The 22,005-nt window shown below is 40.4% G+C and overlaps 1 protein-coding gene across 1 annotated transcript in view; it reads right to left on the reverse strand.

Annotated features, from left to right (window-relative positions):
- The window catches only part of LOC122811519 (polynucleotide kinase 3'-phosphatase), an 897,059-nt gene that overhangs the window by 732,777 nt on the left and 142,277 nt on the right, over nucleotides 1-22,005 (reverse strand). The window contains exon 2 of the mRNA XM_044083405.1: nucleotides 19,021-19,151. Coding sequence (XP_043939340.1) covers nucleotides 19,021-19,147 — 127 coding nt within the window. The 5' untranslated portion in view covers nucleotides 19,148-19,151. The remainder of the gene's footprint in view (nucleotides 1-19,020; nucleotides 19,152-22,005) is intronic.

Below are 22,005 nucleotides of genomic sequence, written 5' to 3' on the forward strand. Positions count from 1 at the left end.
TTTTTTTGGATAATAACTCCAGGGCACAAATCTCTTAGCACAATGATTTGGGCAACAGAAAGTAGGAAGGGTTGCCAAATTTAGGGAGCCTATACCAAGAAAATAACCAGAGATTCTGCAGTGTACTACAGATATTTCAAAAATTTAATGAAAATTGATACAAAGCAGAGGAATGTGAAGATCAAGAAAAAGCACACATGGAAATATTTATGGAAGACTTAAGTATGTCAAGGTTACAGGTAAATGACACAACAATTAACAGTTAAGACAGGAGGGGTGAGATGAGACAAAAACAAGTAGAATTAATCTGCAAGACAGTCTTGAGGAACAGATAATATTCCTTTGGAAGTTTGGAAGCTTGCAGGGAAGAAAGTGTTACTCTAGAAGGTTATGTTTAATGGTATTTTAAGAGAAGCACCAATATCCTGGTAGAAAGCTGTGGTGGCTGTAATACCTAAAGACAGTAAAGATCCATCAGACCCAGCTTCATATAAGCCCATTTCAAATTTAAACCATGATTATATAGTTTGGTATAATACAGTAATATATAGTATAACAGTGAAAGAATGGCAAAAGTGTTGCCAAAATTGATAGATATGGATCAATGTGGTTTTGTGGAGGGAAGACAAACAATTAAAAGCATCAACAGAATGACAATCCAGAGGGAAGCAGAATTTAAGGAAATAGCTATGCTGTTGGTAGGTCTTGATGCAGAGAAAGCATCTGACAGAGTAAGCTGGGATTTTATGAGTAGGGCAATGGAAGCATCTGCATTCCCTGATAAGGTTATTATTGTAATTAGGATGATACATGAGGGATCAGAGGAAAAAAATAAAGTGAGAGGTGTCTGAACACAGGAACCAGGAAGGAGTGTCCAGTCCCTTTGATATCTACGTTAGATTTAGAGTCATCAGCAAAGAAAATAAAGAAACTCAGAAATTCAATGATATAATTGGTATGGTAATCAATTGGCTTTATTTGCCGATGATATTTTGTACCTTATAAAATTAGAAAAGAACACCTCAGTGTTGTAGAACATTCCAAGACAATTTCATTTTTTTAAGATATAAAATTAATGAAGATAAAACAAAGGCTACAGCTGTAAAATGTGTACACACACATGAACTGATTCAGCAATACCCACATTTATGGGGACACAATAAAATGAAGTATTTAGGGGTATGGAGTAAAAAGGATTCTGTTATGGCAGCTAAGGATATGTGGGAAGAGACAAAACAAAAAAAAAATAAAACAAAAATCTAAGAAATTAAAAGCTAGTGTTTATTGATATATGGATAGCAGGATAGACACAGTGAAAATGTTTTTAGTTCCTTTACTTTTATATACAGGTCAGGCATCAACCACAGGAGAAGTTGTGGGCAGTTATTAATAAAGAGCTGAAGGGTTTTATCTGTCAGGGGAAGAGGACAAGGGTCAATTGGGACAAGTTGATCCTTCCAGAAGAACAAGGTGGTTTAGGATTACCGGATTTGAAAGGATATTTTACAGCTACACAGTTAAGGCTCATATTCATAACATAAGCATAGCGCTATAATTCACAGTGGAAAGGGATGATAATGAAGTGGGGGGAAATTCAAGAACAAAAGGAGTGAGAGTGTGGGATCTTGGATGCAGATCCTTAGAGAGAATAATAGTCATACAGATTATTACATTTATAAAGTAGCAGAAGGTATTCTATGAACTAAGCCAACACAAGAAAGTACAGTTTTGTACCTACCATAAATGTAGATGTTCGAAGATCCACATTGCTGCAGTCCTTACACTTGGGTAGTCCGCTGTCCTCGGTTGGCCCGAATATCAAAGTATAAGGCTGACGTCGGTCAAGGCGCATTTGACTGACATCAGGACGTCAGGGTACAAATGCGCATGACCGACGTCATATCCTCAGTCTTTTCTTGCCCCAGATGTCAGAAGACCCTAAAAAGAAAGGTCAAAACCAAAAGACAGCAAACAAACAACCAACCATCCTAGCACTAAAAATATGTACAATATATACAAGATACACCATATTGACAACCCAACCCACACAACCGCCTCTAACTACAGAGGGGAAGGAGGGAGGGTAAATTGGACTGCAGCAATGTGGATCTTCGAACATCTACATTTATGGTAGGTACAAAACTGTACTATGTTCTTCATCTCACATTGCTGCAGTCCTTACACTTGGGTAGAATCCCAAAGCAGAGGTAAGGGAGGATGGCCAAACTATAAGGAAGCAGGAGCTGCCAAAATGCCCTGCAAAACAGCAGTGGCAAAACCAGCCCTAGATTTAGAATAAAGTGGTAGGTGATAATGCCTAGAGAAAGTATGCACTGAAATCCAAGTAGCTGCCTCCAAAATATCCTTAGTTGCCACCCCCCTCAAAAAAGCTGTGGAAGTGGCAGTAGCCCTAGTGGAATGAGGCCTAATCCCAGCTGGAATCTCCTTGCCATGATGGGAATAACAGAAAGCAATGCAAAACCCAATCCACTTAGAAATAGTTTGTTTTGACACAGGCTTGCCCTGAGAACTCAAAGCAAAAGAAACAAATAACTGCTGAGACTGCCTGAACCCTTTAGTTCTGTCCAAATAATATCGCAACTGCCTGTGTACATCTAAAGTGTGCAAAATCTTTTCCCCTTTATTTTGGGGATTTGCATAAAAAGTAAGCAAATGTATAGTTTGGTTTAAAGCCACACTAGAAACCACTTTAGGCATAAAGGAAGGATTAGTACGTAAAGATACCCTATCCTTATGGAAAATTAAGAAAGGCTCAACCGCCATAAGGGTCTGCAACTCAGAAACCCTTCTCGCAGAGGTAATGGCCAACAAAAAAGCAGTCTTCCATGATAAATATTTCAACTCTGTAGTAGCTGCAGGCTCAAAAGGTTGTAGAGTGAGTTTCTCCAACACAAAATTGAGATCCCAAGCAGGAGCAGGAGCTCTACGTGGGGGTCTTATATTCTTTGCCCCTCTAAGAAATTGCTTGAACAAAGGATGAGAAAACAATGGTGGGTCACAATCATAGTGAGCCGAAATTGCTGCAGCATGAACCTTAATAGAAGAGAAGGACAAACCTTTGTCCAGTAATTCAGTAAGATATTGAAGAGCCGCACTTAAATTAGGCTCAGAAACATCATAATCCTTTGCTGCACTCCAAAATAAAAATCTCTTCCATTTATCTGCGTACACTTTCCTTGTACTAGGCCTTCTAGCTTCCAAAATAACATTCAAAACTTGCTGTGGAAGTTGAGACCCACTATGGTTCAAAACAGAATATGCCAGGCTGTTAGGTGAAGAGAGTGAAGCTTGACATTGAGCAAATGACTGTCCTCCTGAGACAACAGGTGTGGAATCGAAGGTAAAGGCCATGGAGGCTCCCGTACCAGGCTTCTCAGTAATGGGTACCAATGCTGTCGAGGCCAATCTGGAGCTATCAAAATCATCCTTGGCTTGTCCTGTCTGACCTTTAGTAGTACCTTTGGGAGGAGAGGCAGTGGTGGAAAGGCATACACATGAAGATTGCTCCAATTGAAAGAAAGAGCATCCACTTTCCAAGCTGTGGGATGAAACCTTTTCGTGCAAAACTTTGGCAGCTGGTGGTTTAGTGGAGAAGCGAACAGATCTATGTCTGGAGTTCCCCATGACACTGTCAATTTCAGAAATACATGAGGATCCAATTTCCACTCGTGGGGATCCATGATTCGTCTGCTCAACACATCTGCTAAGGAGTTCTGTGCTCCTGGCAGAAACCTTGCCTGAAGACTTAGCTGTAAACTGAGAGCAGTCTCCCACAAAATCATTGCTTGCCTGCATAGAGGATAAGAATGTGTTCCCCCTTGCTTGTTGATGTACCACATGACAGTTGTGTTGTCTGTTAGAATCAACACCTGTCCTGGAAGAAGTAAATCCTTGAAAGCTATTAATGCAAACTGGACTGCTAACATCTCCTTCAAGTTGATATGTAGATGTTGTAGTCTGGCAGGCCACTTGTCTTGTATCCACTTTCCATTCAGATGAGCTCCCCAAGCTTTGTCTGAGGCATCTGTCGTTAGAATCTGACTCGCCTCTGGCCGGGTCACAGAGAGTCCCTTGTTTAGGTGACATTCCTGAGCCCACCACAACAATTCCTTCTGTATGCAAGGTATTATTTGAATGACAGTGTCCAGATCCTGGCAGTGCTGTGTCCATACATTTTGAGATACCATTGTAACTTCCTCATATGCAGTTTGGCATTGGGAAGCACCAGAATACAAGATGCCATGAACCCCAAGGCTTGAAGGACTGTCCTTGCAGTCAGCCTGGACTGATGAGACAATTGATGAAAGTAAAGGGAAAGATTCTTTTGTTTGTCCGGGGTCAATAAGGCCATCTGGGATGCTGTATTCAGTCTCACACCCAGAAAGCACATGTCCTGAGAGGGTACTAGACTGGACTTTATTTCGTTCACAGAATACCCCAGGCATCTTAGCACTGCTATCACATATTCCAAATGATGAAGAAGCTCGTCCCTTCCTTGAGCCAGAATCAGGCAATCGTCCAAATAAGGATAGATCTGTATTCCTTTTAGCCTGAGGAAAGCTATCACTGGAGCCAGAACTTTCGTGAACACTCTGGGCAGTAGATAAGCCAAAGGGCAATGCAGAGAACTGATAATGAGAAGTCCCAGCCAGCAGATACTTCCTGCAACTCAGTCTGATAGGAACATGAAGGTAAGCCTCCTTGAGATCCAAAGTTACCATCCAATGGTCTTTGCCCAGCAGAGGTAAAAGCTGTTGTAACGTCAACATTTTGAACTTGGGAATGTCCAGATAAGTGTTGAGGGTAGATAAATCCAAAATTGGTCTCCATGTGTTCCCTTTCTTTGGCACTAGGAACAGGCGAGAATAAAATCCTAGGCCCACTTCTGGCATAGGAACCGGCTGTATGGCCCCTATTTGAAGTAACAGAGAAATTTGTTTGTGAGCCTCTATTCTTTGCTGAGGAGGAACGTCTGGCATGCCTTTGAAAGGAGGCAAGGTATGGAAATAAAACCTGTAACCGTGGTGTATGATATCCAATACCCATCTGTCTTGGGTAATTAAACTCCAATTTTCCTTGAAAAGTGCCAACCTTCCTCCCAAAGGTGCTGCCAGACGAGAAGGCTCTGGCAGCTGAAAAGGTAGGTCATTGGGCCTGTTTACGAAAGGACTGACCCCTGCCCTCACCCGAAGACTGTGCAGGTGAACTCCCTGTTCTAGGCCTGAAAGAGCCCTGAGCTCTGCCCCTACCACGTCTAGACCTACCCCTAGACTGGGAATCATAAGAAGGATATGTCCACCCCTTGGTAGGCCAATTTCTACTAAACTTCGGAGGCTGAACCTGCAAAAAATCTTTAACAGTCTGCATAGACTTAGCCTTGTCTTCCATTTTCTTTAAGACTGCCTCAACAGGAGAACCAAACAACACATCAGATTGTAAAGGAGCATCTAAAATCCTTGTCTTAACATGGTCAGATAAATTCTGATCCCTCAGCCAGGCGTGCCTGCGAAGAACTGACCCAGTAGCAGCCACCCTAGACGAGGCCTGTACAGCATCAAAACCACATTGCAAAGAATGCTTACCCACCTGTTCAGAAACATGTACTAAATCTTGTAACTCTTTACAATCAATACCTTCCGCCAGAGCATCAACCTTAGACTTCAATTGTGAAAGGAGATAGTTTTGGTATTTCAACATGTGAAACTGGCAATTCAAAGCCCTCATAGCTAGAGTGGAAGAAGTATAAACTTTCTTTCCCCATCTATCCAAAGCCCTGGCCTCTTTATCTGTAGGAACCGGATTCTTGACAACAGAAGCCTTAACACCTTTAGGCCCCTGACTAACAGTTTCTGGGTCTGCCCTAGGACTCTTAAAAGATACTTATGAGCTTCAGGCACCCTGTAATACCTATCCGGTTTAACAGGAGCAGGAGGCAAAGAATCAGGATTAAGAGAAGCCTCTGTAAAACATCTTCCACCACATCCAAAACAGGAGGTATAGCCAAAGGCCTATGCTGGGGTAAAACAAAATTCCCTAAGCCTTTTCCTGGAATCAGAGAAGTCCTGACCTTCCCACTTAAAATGCTCCCTCATGGAATGAAGAGTCTCTGAAAAGAAAAATCCTCAGGAGGAGAAGCAGAAGGAGTAGAATCATCCACATCAGAATCAGAATAAGGAGAATACTCCTGCAAGTCTTCAGCCGAAGACTCTGAAACATCCGAAGCCTGCTCAAAACTCCCTAGCTCAGGTTCCACCCTAGGTCTCTTATCAGGAGGGGCAAGAACCCTAATCAAAGTAATCAAATCTTCTGCCATTTTAAGCATATGCTTCTTGGGCACAGTTCCTGAAGAACTAGGGGTGACACCAACTGAAGCTAAACCTGGCCTGCCTCTGGGAGAAGCCCTGGAAACAGAAGGAGAGGGCCTAACCACCCTAGGAAGGGAGGGGAGTACAGTAACCTGAGAAGCCCCTTCAGCCTGACCTTCCTCCTGAGAGGCCACATCCTGCAATAACAAAGTCTCTCCCTGGGATCCCAAAGAAACCTCCGGTGGAACCACCGGCTCCACCGACACCTCTAAAGAACCGGCGTCCGGTACGGACGGTTCTTCCAGCCTAGGCTTAGCTGCTTTGTCCTTGCGCTTCTTCGAAGAAGCGGGCGTCGGAGCATCCGACGGCATTTTATAATTGCACCGCTTCCCGAAGACTAACCTGGCACAATCTAACCTTCTCTTTATAGTGCGCTTATTGAATCTAGCACAAGAGCGACACCCAACAACATCGTGCTCAGGCCCTAAACAAGGAATACACAAAGTATGATAATCTCTATGCGGTATCTGTTTCCCACAAGAAATACAGTTATTCACTTTTTCTGACATCCGGTAAACCACTGAGGCAAGAAAAAACTAAAATATTCCCCAACGGGGTACTTAGCCAACTTTGACTCGGTCTGAAACTCCGAAATCGAAAAATTTCAGAACGCCAACCGGCACTCGCAATGCTGCTTCTGCATCGGACCATGCGGCAAAAAAGACTGAGGATATGACGTCGGTCATGCGCATTTGTACCCTGACGTCCTGATATCAGTCAAATGCGCCTTGACCGACGTCAGCCTTATACTCTGATATTCGGGCCGACCGAGGACAGCGGACTACCCAAGTGTAAGGACTGCAGCAATGTGAGATGAAGAACATCAGAAATTCTGCAGATAGGGATAACAGCAATTAGAGGTTTAGAGAATAAGCAAAATGGGGGTGGAATTTACTGAAGAAAACTGGAAAAGCAATCAAGGTGTTGGGAACAAATAACTAGAAAAGGAAAGGTAACAGAATGGGAAGGGAACAAGAAGATGTTTGCACCGCAAGCTAGAGACTGCCTTCCCTATCAAGGACTAATATTAGAGTACAGGTAAAGAGAAAGGAACAGACAAATCCTAATGAAACACCTGCTCTGGTAGAAATTTTAGTTGAATCTACAAAAGAAAAGGATAATTAGTAGGACAAAAAACATTGCACAATAACTACAGGAATCAGAGGAGGTTAAAAAGTTTGGGAATAGAGACAAGATAAGCAATTCACAAGGAAAAGTGAAAGGACGTAGGTATGGCTCCCAAATATACAGCAAAGTCTAGAAGATTTAAGATTTTTGCTTGGAAGTATCTTCATAGGTATTTTACATCCCAAGCAGACTCCAAAGAATATTTCCTCAAGTAGATGAGAAATGCTGGAGGTGTGATAGGGAAGAAAGAGGTAACTGGGAACATATGCTTTGAGAATATAGTGAATTGGCAGACTTTAAAAATTCCCTACAGAGTCTTCTATCAGAAACATCGGGCGAGCAAATGAGTGCAAGTAAGGAAATTATTTTTTTGAGCTGGGATACAGGACATGAATTGCCTAGTTTCATTCTGGTGGCTACCAAAAAAGCAATTACTAGAAAACTGAAATCAAAGTCTAAATCAACTGTATTTGAAGTAGTGAATATTGTAACAGATAAAAGAACTGGAAGTAAGATCTTTAGAAAAGGATAAGAGGAAACTACATAGAAAAAAATGGAAACTGTGCGAACAATATATGTAGAATAATTTTGGGAGGAGGAGTGAGGTTTAAGGTAAGGCAGGAACTGAGCAACTTATGTAATGCTGGATTGAGGATAATTGCATAAAAGAATGTATGTGATGTATAACGTTTGTGACTGTGAACATGTTAACATGTTTTGTTTTCTTTTCTTCTTCTTCTTTCGGCTTTTCCTTGTTAGGGGTCACCACAGCGGATCACCTGTTCACTCATTACTGGCAGTGGAGTTTTATGGTGTTGTGATGCCAGCCCGCTGATCAACCTTCCACAGAAGGCACACACACACACCCACTCATGCCTAGGGCCAACTTAAGAGAGTGTCCAATCCACCTACAGCATGTCTTTGGGATGTGGGAGGAAACTGGAGCACCAGGAGGAAACTCACATGACCACAGGCAGGACATGCAGACTTCGCACAGAAGGCACCCCAGCAGGGGATCTAACTGGAGAACCTCTTGCTTTGAGGCAGCAACGCTAACCGCTGCACCACCACGGCCGCCAGTTTTCTTTTATTATACAAATGTATAATATTGCTCATATCTCAACTGAGAATTAAAAAAACTTGTTAAAAATAGGAAGGACTGCCTTTGACTCTTAACTACAGACAAAATGACCATTAGACAGTGAGATACTGTCTTATTTTCAGACTGTGCACTGTGAATTGCATTTGCAAAACAAAGCTAAAGTTGCACTCTATTTGTCTGCTGAACTGTGCATCTGCTTGTTTGACCTCTTAAGTCAGATGTAGCCAGAATTCTGTATTTCTCCTTGAGCTAGAGGAAGTGACAGGCGCAGATAAGATATCAAACAGATTTTTTATTCCATCCATTTATCTTATGATTTCTTTCCACAAACATTTAGTCACTTGTATATTTGAGTTTGAGAAGTGAGTTAAATAAAATTAAGCATTACAAGTGAAGAATTTCGTTACTCAGTTTTCAGTATGTGTGTCTAGTGATTTACTTATTATTAGCTTAAAGATATGTGCAGTGGTACTTTAATGCATTAATAATTTCTGTCATTTGCTTTTTGAAGAGTTGCTGCTCATTCTACTGATACCGCACAAATACTTTACCCTTAAAATATAGTAGACATTAAAAGTAATTATGTTTTTGAAATGCCAGTATGGTTTTGGTGACAACAGTACCATAAAGATGAGAAGACGAGGAAGTGGGTGTTAATACTGGAGAGATATCATGAAGCACTAATGGGAAAAAGTATATGCAGGTGTATGGGTGGGGATAGGTGTGTGTGTGTGTGTGTGTGTGTGTGTGTGTGTGTAAACTAATCTTGTTCAAGTTTCAATTAAGACTAACTGGAAGTCAATGGGCTCATTCTGAGGTGGACAAAATCATGGGAAATATAACTCTGCTCTGTAGCTGTATAAGCTTACTTAGGTGCGGCTGATGTTGGCTGCTAACCAAGGTAGAAGTGTGCATTTAAAACATACTGTTAAGATCAATCAGTGCTGTACAGTATATTGTGCTTGGAGTGCAGATTTTATGCCCATTCAGCACATACAAATTATCATCCAAAGTATGGGTAATGATACTGTAGCCCCTACCCATAACACAAACTGAAGGAAACAACTGGTATACTCTCAGTCATCCCAGATAACTAGCTTACATAGGTGCAGACATACTGTGAACTGAACTTACTTGCAGAACAGTTATCACACCAGAGTGTGTATATCCTTGTTGCCATAAAGTAAATATACACCACTATATCCTGTACTGTAGTTTTATTTTGTTTATTTATTTAGAGTAATTAGGAAACAAATAGTGTGACACATATGAAACAAAAAGTGTTGCACGTGGCTAAAAAAAAGCAAAATGGTATTCTACCTGCTAGTATGACTAAGGCTAATATGATGATAGTGCTGAGTGCTGCTAACATTCAGTCTTCTAAATGCGAAAATAGCCTGGTAGTGGCTGTGAAGGCCAACAACACAATCTAAACACAGATGACCTTAAAATGTAGACTAAAATATAAAAAAAACAGAGTTAGAAATTAAATATCTGATAAAGAAGGGTGGGAGACTGGCATAATGGTTAAGGTATTTACCTTACAGATACAAGGTGCAGGATTTGATTCACACAGGGGGTGATTGGCTAAGCTTAAAATGGCTCACAAGGGCAGTTAGCCTGGTACTAATCTATGAACCTAAGCTAACAAAATGCTTCAGGTGGAAAGACAGCATGAGCACAAGAGAGTGAAGCTGAAGCTGCAGAGGAGAAGAAATAAAGAAAAAGAAGCAGTGCCGCATTAGAAGGATGTGCTACGATTTCAAATGCAGGTGAGTAAACGGAGGTGAAAACTAAGCTCTAGATGCCAAGGTCAGCAACAAACTGTTTATTTAGTAAAAAGAAAGAGAAGATGATTTTATTTAGGTATCCGAGCACATGCATAAACACCACCAAATTAAGCAGGGGCAAGGGTAAAACTTATTTCCTTAGTTTGCAGGTTAGGTAATGCATGAGGTGTCTAAAATATCGGTTTTGTATGGATTACAAGTGAAAAATGTTTTGTCTGAGTGCTTTAAACTTAAGTTTAGAAACTTTAAAAGAGTATAATGAAACCATTGCTAAGATGGCATAGCACCTGTTGTGAAAGATAAATTACTTGTCTGGGCAGTTCATTCCAGTTAGACCCATCAGGCCTGAGCAGTTCATTCCATTTAGACCCATTACAGAGACATTTTCAGGTGTCAGTGTCCAGAATTTATTTGGAATGGGAAAGCCATAAGGAGACAAGCAAGTGGTAGCGCTCAATAGTCCGTGGATGTCTTTATGGGGAATCTGCCTTCCACACTGAAACTTGCCCTTCCTAGCTGACATGAACCCAACAAACAAGCAGCACCAAAAATTTTAAGAAGAAAAAAACTCCAACAGGTTTATCTGACAACTGGAACACAACAGTTCTGGTGAGCAAACGTCTGGAGCAGGCAATCGGACAGGCCTCTGAAAAGTTCTGAGGTAGGTGCATGCCGACATCCGCTTTATACCAAACGTCTCTTTATGGCCGACGTACGTGTTATGTTGTGTGGTATGGCATGTACCTTGGCAGCAGTAAATCTAAATTTGAGACACAGCTGTCAGAAAATGCCAGACTTCCATTAGAAAAGGAACAGGAAGGGTCACAGGCAGTTCAAAAAGACACAGATCTCTGGTTCCACCTTATACGACTTAAAGGAGGTAGCAAAATATGCAGATGATTCTCTAGAGCAGAGACAATCTGAATAATGGGTCAATGAATTACTGTACAGAATACAGACTTCTGAAGGAGGGTTACAGGGAGAAGTGATAGTGTAGTAGACTTCCTCCTAGTAAGGAAAGTGCACTGGAGTAGAATCAGAGATTGCAAGGTCATCCCTAGTGTCCCACAACATAAACTACTGGGGGACCACAATCATCAGCAGCAAGCTGTGGTCAAAGAAGGCTCTAAGGTCAACAGAGACTAGGATGAAGACCATAAATTTGACTGGAGTGAAAGCACAGGATTTCAAGAAAATAATCAGGGATCTAGCACCTCAGTAAGAAGAAGAAATAGCTGAAAAAGGGTGTCAGCATTTCTATACTGTGAAGACTATAGAACAGATATGCAGCCAATCCAGGTATGGAAATAAGGAACACACGAAAAGATGGTACTGGAATGCAAAAGTCCACATAGTTATCTAAAGAAAGAAGGGGTCCAGGAAAAAGTGGGAAACAAAAAAGATGGACCAGGCTAAGAAACAAAGAATTCACAATTGCAAAAAATAAGGCACCAGACGCACTCTAACAGCTTCTGGAAAGTGACTCAGCAAATGGCACAAATAAATTCTATCAGGGTGTAAAGCAAAGACAGAAAGACAAACAAGACAGTCATTAGACATCCTTCATAAAGGATGCCAACAACAGCCTGTTCACCAGTCTACAGGACAAAGGCAGATGGCAGGAGTGTTTCCAGCAGCTGCGGAAAAAAAAAATCCTAAAGAAGCTGTACTGCCTCAGACACAGCCTACAATGAAAGAAGAGGTGTCCACTCAAAAAAAAAAAAAAAAAAAAAAAAAAAAAAAAAAACAACAACACTAAGGAAAATAAAGTCTTGGAAAGCAGCAGGTTCAGATGAGGTCAAAGCAGACATGAACGAGATGTTGGGCAAGTTAGGGGAGAAATGGCTCCTGAAGGTAGTCATAGCATAACGGAAAACTGTAACCTCTGACTGGAAAATAAGAATAAGAATGTTAATGACAGGGTACAAGAAAAGGGGACTGACAACTGTGGGGAGTATAAAGGTATCAAACTCCTGTCACACTGCATGAAAATGCTGGAGAGAGTGACTTAAAAATGAATAAGCAGAGTTGTAGAAAGTAAGATGGGATATGAGCAATTTAGATTCACATCAGGATGCAGCACCACTGACCCAATGTTTGCAGTGAAGATAGATAGTTGTAAAAAAGCTGGACATGAGGTAAGTGTCCAACTGGACATTCTTAGACTTGAAGAAAGCATATGATAAGGCCCTAAGAATACTGATTAGGGCAGTCCTGTGATGGTTCCAAGTCCCAGAAACACTGGCTGAACAGATGTAGGCTATGTCCAATGACCCTATGACAGATATACAGCGTTCAAACTCACAGAAGGGTTCCCAGAGGGAGTGGGTGTGCATCAAGGTTCAGTTCTGACTCCTCTCTTTTGTTCACATCGGAGGACTACATTAACAATCAGATCAAAGGGGACAGATCAACAAAGTTGGTGTATGCAGACAGTTTATCATTATAGGTAGACTCTGAACAAGAACGGTTAGTGGAAGAGAATGCAAAATTGAAGGCATTCAGGATGAAAAGGGAGTACAGATAGGACAGTTGTAATGACGGCAAATGGGGAGAATCAGAAGCTAAAAACGGAGATGAAAAGGAAAATAGTGGGACAGGTCAGTGGCTTCAAGTATCTAGGACAGGAAGTTGAGGAGAAGGGAAGTCTGAAACCTATACAGTTAAAATAGGGAATCCACCTCCAACAGCAGACAAGTAACCAGTGTTGTTCCACAAGGATCAGTCCTAGAACTTCTACTGTTTGGAATCTATTTCTCTGAAGTGCAAGCTAAAACTAAAGGTCTGTGGCTGACAGTTTCCTAAGAACTGAAAACTGGGAGTGGTCATAGAATCTCCAAATGATGCCAACATCCTAAACGAGGGTCTTATACAAACAAATGACTGGTGCCAAAGTCATGGCCTTAAAATGAATGCAAAAACTGTATCATCATCCCTTCCAGTAAGAGTGATGTTCCTGCTAACTACCACATCAATAACAACACCCCAAGTACACACTCGTGTTGAGAGACCTGGGCACACAAGTTGACAGTAACCTTACCTCAAAGCTGGAATCAAAGGGGCTGTAGCCAACTGACACAGAGTTGGCAGGGGTAGTAAGTGACACAAGAATGCCAAATAATTTGAAAAGTAAGGTGTACAAAACTGTGGTATGACACAGAAACCTGGGTAGAGAAGGCAGAGCAATTGAGGAAGCTAGAGGTGATGGAGTTGATGTGCCTAGGTAGCATGTACAATGTGAATAGATAAAAAAATTAGGACATCAGCACAGAAGCCCAAGTAGCTGTAACTGCACAGAAGGTCAAAGAGAACAGACTGTGACAGTTTGGGTACATACGTATGAAAGCAGAAGACAATCTGGTGAAGAAAGTTTGGGACGGACAGGAAGTAGGCAACAGGAAAGGAGGCCATCCAGCAAACAGGTGAGTTTTGTGAGAGAGAACCTACAACAGTCAGGCATGACTGTTAGAGAAGTTAGAAAGAGTGGCTTTGAAACTGGAAGAAGATTGACATGACATCCCATACCCCAGGTAAAAATTAGGAAAAAAGGGAGGAGATGATGATTGATGATATAGGTCAGCTGTACTGTAGGAGAAGTCTCTAAACTGGCACCAAGGTAGGCTAAGTTCTATGCTTAGATGCTGCCTCTGCTGACAAAATTGAGTCTGGGCTGATTATGTAAGCCTCTGTGACAGAAACAGTAGGGTTCAAAGACTATAAGCACTACTAGTGCTGGATTTTGCCACTTCCTCCATATGTTTGCACATTTTTTCCAGATTTTACACCAAAATGGTTTGCGCTTTGATGGTTTCACTGACTTGATAAGTTTTCTCACATTTTTTTCTGACTTTTTTGGTCAGGGTCTTATGTAACTTGCTCTGATGTGGGAGGCGAGAAGAAGATTCAAAGGGATCCTTCTCTCATTTCTGGAGCTTCTGCAACATAAAAGAACTCTGAAATCTTTTTCAACATCTGTCAGTAATGCTGATGAACCCTTAAAAGAACATGTTTAGATATTTTAGACAGAGCAAACAACATTAAACATTTAAGTGTTGGGCCGGGGTGGGACCCTGTTGCCACAAAAGCTCCTAGTTTATGAAGCTCTTAATGCAAAGAATGACAAGGCCCGTGTAAGAGAAAGACTAGACAAAATAATACAGCTAATACAGGAGAAAGAGAAAACAAAACCTTTTAGAAAGGCAATAGGCACAGAAGAAGAATATGAAACATAAAATGGCATTCCTACAAAAAAACATTTTCTTATAGGAAACCTTGGTCTGTCAAATATGTGGCAAAAACTTTCAAGATATGAAAAGAAAATGAACTGTTCTGTAGGCACAGTACACTGCAGGAAATGTATGAATTGTTAGGAGCTCTCAGCACATAAACAACAGTCCAGTCATCTTTGTTTCTTTCTGCAGCCAGAAACCTGGGATATCAGATAAAAAAAGTTCCACTTTACAGATGAAACAGACACTAATACAGTAACACAGCAAGCAAATGAATGTGCATGCACTCGCACACACACACACACACACACACACACACACACACACACACACTAAATCAAGCCAGCATCCTAATGGTGATAAGATGTTGACTGCAACACATTACACAATTCTACAACCAACTCTTAGATACAGTCACAGAGTTTCAAAAGTCAGCCAGGAAAGACATGAATTTAATATTCAAGAAAGCCTGTCCTAGACGAGCTGGAGTGTCAACTACAATAGAATATGGCTGCCTGCTAAAGGCTGGAGGCAATGCACGCCAGCACAGTAGGGTTCCAAGTTCTAATGTTGAATGTACTGCTGCAAGCAAACTAGAAAATGTAAATCATAGAAAAATCGTGGGAGTCCCCAAAAAGCACTTTCACAACACCCTGTTCAAATCTTTTAGAAATAATAAAACAAAAAAATGAGCCACCAAGGAAGTGTTGCGTTCTAGAAACAGTTTAATAAACACTCAACCAACTAAGCGCTTTCGCTATGTAACACCAATAGCTTCTTCGCAGTCAGCCAAATACACACAAATTAATGCTATACATAATCTAACCAATCTAGTATTGGAATTAATTAGCCAAATAATCAAGTGAGAAACAGTCAAGTGAAAAATACCCTGACAGATCCTAAAGTCTTAGTCGCTTGAGTGTTTATTAAACTGTTTCTAGAACGCAACATTGCCTTGGTGGCTCATTTTTTATTTTATTATTTCTAAGTGCTTTTAGGCTTTTTGGTCACTTTGCTCCTTATTACCCTGTTTAAATCTCTCTTATCCATCTCATCACAATGTTAGAGACAAAGACCAGGGATGCATATTGAAACAAGACAAAAAAGTCAGTCCTCCCACCTATATATAATAGGTAGCACAAAGGGGTACTCCAGCTATCCTGCTAAGAAGAAATGCTGGAATTCAGTAGAGTGACCTGTTAGTTAAACAATAAAAACATGTAATTCATCTATCAGCTTCAGCTGTCTGAATTTTACTCTAGCATCTGTCTACCGAAAAAGTCTTTGCAAGAACTATGAAGATGAAGCTCATTTGCAAAACTAAATCTTTAGGAATATAAAACATGCTGGTGCCATTCTTACATTACGCAAGGTGCAGTAAGGCTCTATCTAGAGTATGGTGTCTGATTCTAGAAACTAGAATGAGATGGTAATCAAGACGAACAAAATATATAATTAAACAATTGCTAAGAGTGCAAGGAAAAGGCTCAAAGCACCTGGAATACACTAACTCTAGTAGGAAAGGAGTGGACTACAGTAGGTTTGTCACGCAACACACAGATGGCAAGCATAGAAATGCAGAACTGAAGAAGGAATGATGATGGGACGAGGAAACTCTGGTAACTGAAAGGAAATTGAAGAATACCAGCAAACATTACTTCTTCATGCAGTGTGTGAAGGAGACCTGTAATGTATCACCATAGTTGCTGACAGAATGCATGGAACAGATATCAGAATAGGGCAAAAAGCAACACAGTGCTAGCTGCAATACTTGCACAGGTTTGATGAACTTAGGTGTAGCATTTACCACAAATTTTCAGAATACTGTATCAGACTAATGAATGCTGCACTAAAACATTAAACAATGGAGACCTGGATATGTGACACAGAAGGATAAATCCCTTACTACATACCAGACGACCAGAATTCAAATAGTGGCATAGGCATTGAAACAGTCCGGAAGGGGTGGACAGGAAAAGAGCAGCTACTGCTTGCCCATCCTTGGGGGAAGGTGTGATAGCTAACAACTTGGTCAGCTTCTGCTCCATTGCTAGGTGGAGGCCTCAAGCACAGAGGGAAGATGCTGGTGCAGGGAGCAGTATGGGCTATGACATTTCAAGCTAGTGAAGGCAACTCTTGTCTACATATGAAAATATGCATGCATGTACAGAATAGAGAAGCACAACTAGTACCAGTAATAATACAAATGCACATGTCACACCAGTGGGTGGAGTTAGGGTCTTCGTGGAAATGTCGCTACAGCTCACACCCTAGATAAGACAAATTTGCTGGAGGGAGTGTAGCAGGTAGTTTCAAGCTTAGGTCAAAGGTTCCTGGTCTGAGGGGAGAAAAGCCAGACTTGCATGTGTCAGAGGACAAAAGGAGGATGCCACAGACAGCACAGCTGAAGGCATGGATGCAGGCAGAAGAACAAAGAATCCTAATGGCTGCCTGGATAGCAACCCCTTAGGACAACTCTCTCTCTCTCTCAACGTACTGTGCTGTATTGGGTACCACATCCAATACAGGTTGGATGACTGGGCATAGACGGACTGGGAGAGGTATGACGAACGTCAGAAATGGGGAGAAAAAGCACCAAGAAAGAAAATGCTAAGCAATACAACTGAGGTCAATGTAAAAACAAAAGTAAACAGGCTGCTGATGAAAATGGGCTAGGGTGAAGACAAAAGATGTTACAGCACAGTGATAAGGAGTCAAGAACTACAATAAAGACAGACAATGACAGGTTCTAATTGAATATGTCTATAATTAGTGGAATCTGGATTACTGATTCAAGTGCATTAAAACACCAAAATCTGAGTTCTGACATCTTGGTAAAAAATAAAAAAAGTACAAAAAATAAAACTGAATTCCAAATATTAAACTTACACTTTTTAAGCATTTTTGTAGAGGGGGCTGTGCTTGCATACACTTCTGAGATTTAACTCCAACACTGTGGTACCTCACAGGCTGAATACTCCAAGATACTGTAGTTTTGGAACTGATGCACATTACCCTGCTCACACTTAAAACTCCATTTTTCTGATTATCACAACTGCAATCTCAAACATTCAACAAGCTCACTTAAACACCTTTACGTCACCATGAAACAAAAAGTCAAATTGCTGAGATAGTTACTTTCGTAGGGAAAATATGCATATCTTCCATGATGCTTTGGTAAAGGGAGAATTACAAACATTTTTGTACAGATGTTTTTTTTTCCTGCCAGGATCCCTCTTAGTGCATTCTCCATGCACTCTTGGTCATTGAACTATTTTGGGTCAAAATATTGAAAGTAATTCTGTAGCCTGAGTGGGTGAGCAAAAGTATCATAAATGATGTATGAGGAGGGAGAGTAATTGCACCTTTCATTCACTGCAACCAAGTAGAAGTTTCCAAGCTGGGTTGGCTTCACTAATGTTTGGCGCCCAAGAGATGATCCATTAAGTAATGAGGCATGAAAGAGAAGAACAGCGTTTCTGTGGTTTGGCATGGAAAAAAAAGCATGGATAATAAGCAAGTAGGGTAACAGTGGTTGGCTAAGGCGGAAGATGTTTAAAGGTTATGCTGTACAATACTATTTTTTTTTTTTTTTTTTTTTAATTCAAACATCTTGGCAAAGAATATTCCATTCTGAAGGTCAAACAACATCAGGAAATAGTAAAGGTCACATGGGTTTGAGAGTCAATGTAATGCACTTAACATAGAAGTATCTCTCTGCAAACACCAAATAAACACCAGCTGGAATCTTTTAACCTCAACACAAATCCAGTGGACAAATGAGACATTTCCAAAAGAAAAACTGATTTCTGTACTTCGTTTCCCTTCAGGAAGTTCTCAACATTATTAAGTTGCAGATTTAAGTTGCTATATTTTTTTGTGCAGTCTAACACTACAACATACAATGGTTCATTTAAGTGGAAGGAAGGAAATGGCTATGAATAAAAACAAAGAAAACAGGACATGGGACAGCAAGGAGCTGGAAGAAGACAAAGAGAAAAAAAGGAAGCTGCCCAACAGTAAAAATATCATTCATAATCAGAACAGAATAGTCAAGTTACCTTGGAACCAAAAATATAAGAGAATCTGTAAAGTAAAAGCAAGTCAACACTGCAGCTGCTTAATCCACTCAGTGATTTGGTCTCCAGAGATTAAACTGACAGGAGTGAAGTGACTATTAATTCAATGATTTATTTCCTAAGGATTACCAAATTAACCACGATATACTGAAAGAAGGTAGAACTATTTATCCTCAGTTTAAATACCGTCAAACCTTCACAACTGTGGAAACTGGCTAGAACGGACTCCAACATGAATGACAGTGGCCTGAGAAAAAAATGCAAAAACAAAGAAACACTAAGCAAACAAGACACCACTGTTCATACCTTGCTGTCTGGCACACTTCCTATCAGTGATGCGTGTCTCTGGTCCTCTCCCTATGACCACCTGTGTGCCATCAGGAAGAAGAATAGGATCTTTATCACCACTCTGGCTAACAAGGTAGTACTCCATTACACTGAAAAAAACAAGAAAAAGCCAAATGGTTAAATCCACTTTACAGTCATCAAATGACTCAGAACTTGCATTCATTTTTAATTAAGAGCATTGTCACTGCTGCATACTTCCTCCAATACAAAAACATACTGAGAAAAATCCTTGTTAAACTCAGGAGTTAATAAATCCTAGTTACACACTTCGGGTAACGCATGTCTAAGTACCCAAGTTCAAATAAAATAAAACAGAAGAAGAGGAGGATAACAAAACAGGTCTATGAAAAAAAATAAAACAAAAACAAAACACAAACACAACACAACTTAAGGAGTACAAGGAAAAACTCAATCAGTGTGCTAAATCTGATCTGACAGTTTAGGGTAAAAGAAGAGGCTACAAAATGATAATGAGCTTCTTCCTATTGTACTGTGTTCGATCCCCAGAGTCTCCATTTACCTCCCACATTACCCACAAACTCAAATACATTATGTCTGCAGCAAATCATAGAACTGAGACTATCCAATTATTCATCACTGCTTATAAAACAATATCATTGCTAAGTGGCTGCTTGTTAGAACAGCTGTATTAATCCATGCAGTATTATGATTAGGAGTGCTTCCTTCCCTTTTTTCTGGGCAGTTTGGAAACCGAAAGATAATTCTATAATCTGGAAATAACTTTACAAACTCAAGTATATTGCCTTCCAAAATAAGGAGGATACCAATACTTAAAAAAAAAAAAACCCTCCATATCAAATGCCAGTTTTTACAAAATATCAACTCAGAGCTGAAGTGCATAAGAACAAAAGCTGGACAAAAAGACATTTAGCTGCAATGATGAGCTCATCTACAAAATAAAATCTGTACCGAGGAGGGTGGACTAGACAAGGCAAGGGGGAGAAAAACAGGCGCGCCTTTTGTCTGTTTTTGCCAACACAGCATAATGTTAGGCAACTGGTTTCGCACCTTCTGTGCCTCTCTGCATCATAAAATGCTTCCTCAGGTTAATCATTAAACTATTCATTTACTTATTTACTATTTGATAATTGGGTAGGTGGGCTGATCCGAGCATCCTTTTGGTTATAATCCAAGGCATATCCCTATCACAAGCATGAAGTACCACAAGCACAAACCTTACAAGATTTTTTTAAACAATAAGCATCTTTATTAAATCATCATGTATGACATACACCCTATTACATTTATATAAATGACAATGAACCATAGCGACACAATCTCAGTTGCAAACATTATGCATTCCAAACCATGCAACACAACTGTAGCTGCAAACATTATACATCACCTTTAACATATCCAGTCATTGTTGGTCAACCAGTACATAGCTCATTCAAATCCTGCCTTCTTTTAAACCTCGTTCCTCCTCTGCATGTACTGATCCCAGAGCTCCCATTTTTCCTACATAATTTGCCCCGACCATTTTCTAAAGATCCCAGTTCCAGTTGTTTTAACTCTGTTACTATCTTCACTGCTTCTAGTAAAGTTGGTTTAGACTTTATTTCCATTTTCTAGTAATTGCTTTTTTGGCAGCCATCATAATTAGACTCAGCAAGGCCTTACTATGTCTAGGCAATTCTGAGTTTGTATCATGGCTCAAAAAATCATTTCCCTAGACACTCCAACTTGCTCACCCAGCATCTCCGACAGAGCAGTATGCAGGGAATCTTTAAAGTCTACCAACTCGTTACACTCCCAGAAAACATGTTCCCAGTTACCCGTTTCTGCCACATCACACCTCGAACATTTACTGTCTACCTGAGGAAAAATTCTTTGAAGTCCGCTTGGGGCATAAAAATACCATGTAAGTACTCCCCAAGCAAAGATAAGGAATCTTCTAGACTTTGTTGCATATTTGGGAGACATACATATATCCCCCATTGTTTCTTTGTGAACTGCTTATATAATCTCTCTTCTCAGTCTTTCCTAACCTCCTCAGATTTATTGTTATAGTTATCATGCAACATTTTGCATATTCTACTTGCTAATTATTCCTTTCTTAACAGCAACTTCTATTCTAGATTCTGCTAAAAATTCTAGCAGTGCTGGTCTTTCGTTCAGGATCCCCCTATTTCTTTCTTTCTCTTTGCCTGTACTCTGATATCAATCCTTGATATGTAAGGCAATCTTTAGCCTGCAGTCCAAATAAATTTTTGGCATCTTCCCATTCTATTACCTTTTCCTCTCTAGTTACTTGTTTGCAGTAACTTGTTTCCTTTGCCAGTTTTCTCCAAAACATTCCTGCCCTTCTTTCCTATTGGCTGTAACCCTAATTGCAACCATCCCTATCATCAGAATCTCCTTTCTTCATTCCCATGTTGGCTTAGTTATTAGACCTTCTTCTGCTTTATGAATATAATATTCAGCATGATTATTGTTGTTCTCCTTAAAAGGTCTGTATCCAAAATCCTAGTCTCTCCCTGTTACTTGAGCTTCCCCCATTTCATCATCTCTTTCCACTTTGAATTACAGTTTTCTGCTTGAACTATGTATAGCAGCCTTAACCGTGTTGCTCTGAAATGCCCCCTTCAACTCTGGTAATCCCAGTCTGCCCTGTTCTATTGGAAGAATAAGCTTATTCCACTTGACTCTTGCCACCTTCCCCCTCCCAAATAAATTCCTTCAACTCTATTAATTGCTATCCACAATTTCTCTTCTGGTTGATAAAAATATGCCTGACCAGTGTACAAGACCTAAGGGATGAAAAACATTTTAACTGCTTGTATCTTGCTATCAACATGCATACAACAGAGCTTCCATTTTTTCAGTTTTTGTATTATCTCTTGTTTAGTTTCTTCTCACACATCCTTAGCTGCCACACCAGTATTTTTAGTCCATACTCAAACACTTCATTTTATCATGTCT

This window comes from Protopterus annectens, chromosome 9.part0, assembly GCF_019279795.1.
Source record: "Protopterus annectens isolate FY-2018-M chromosome 9.part0, PAN1.0, whole genome shotgun sequence".
Lineage (NCBI taxonomy): Eukaryota > Metazoa > Chordata > Ceratodontiformes > Protopteridae > Protopterus > Protopterus annectens.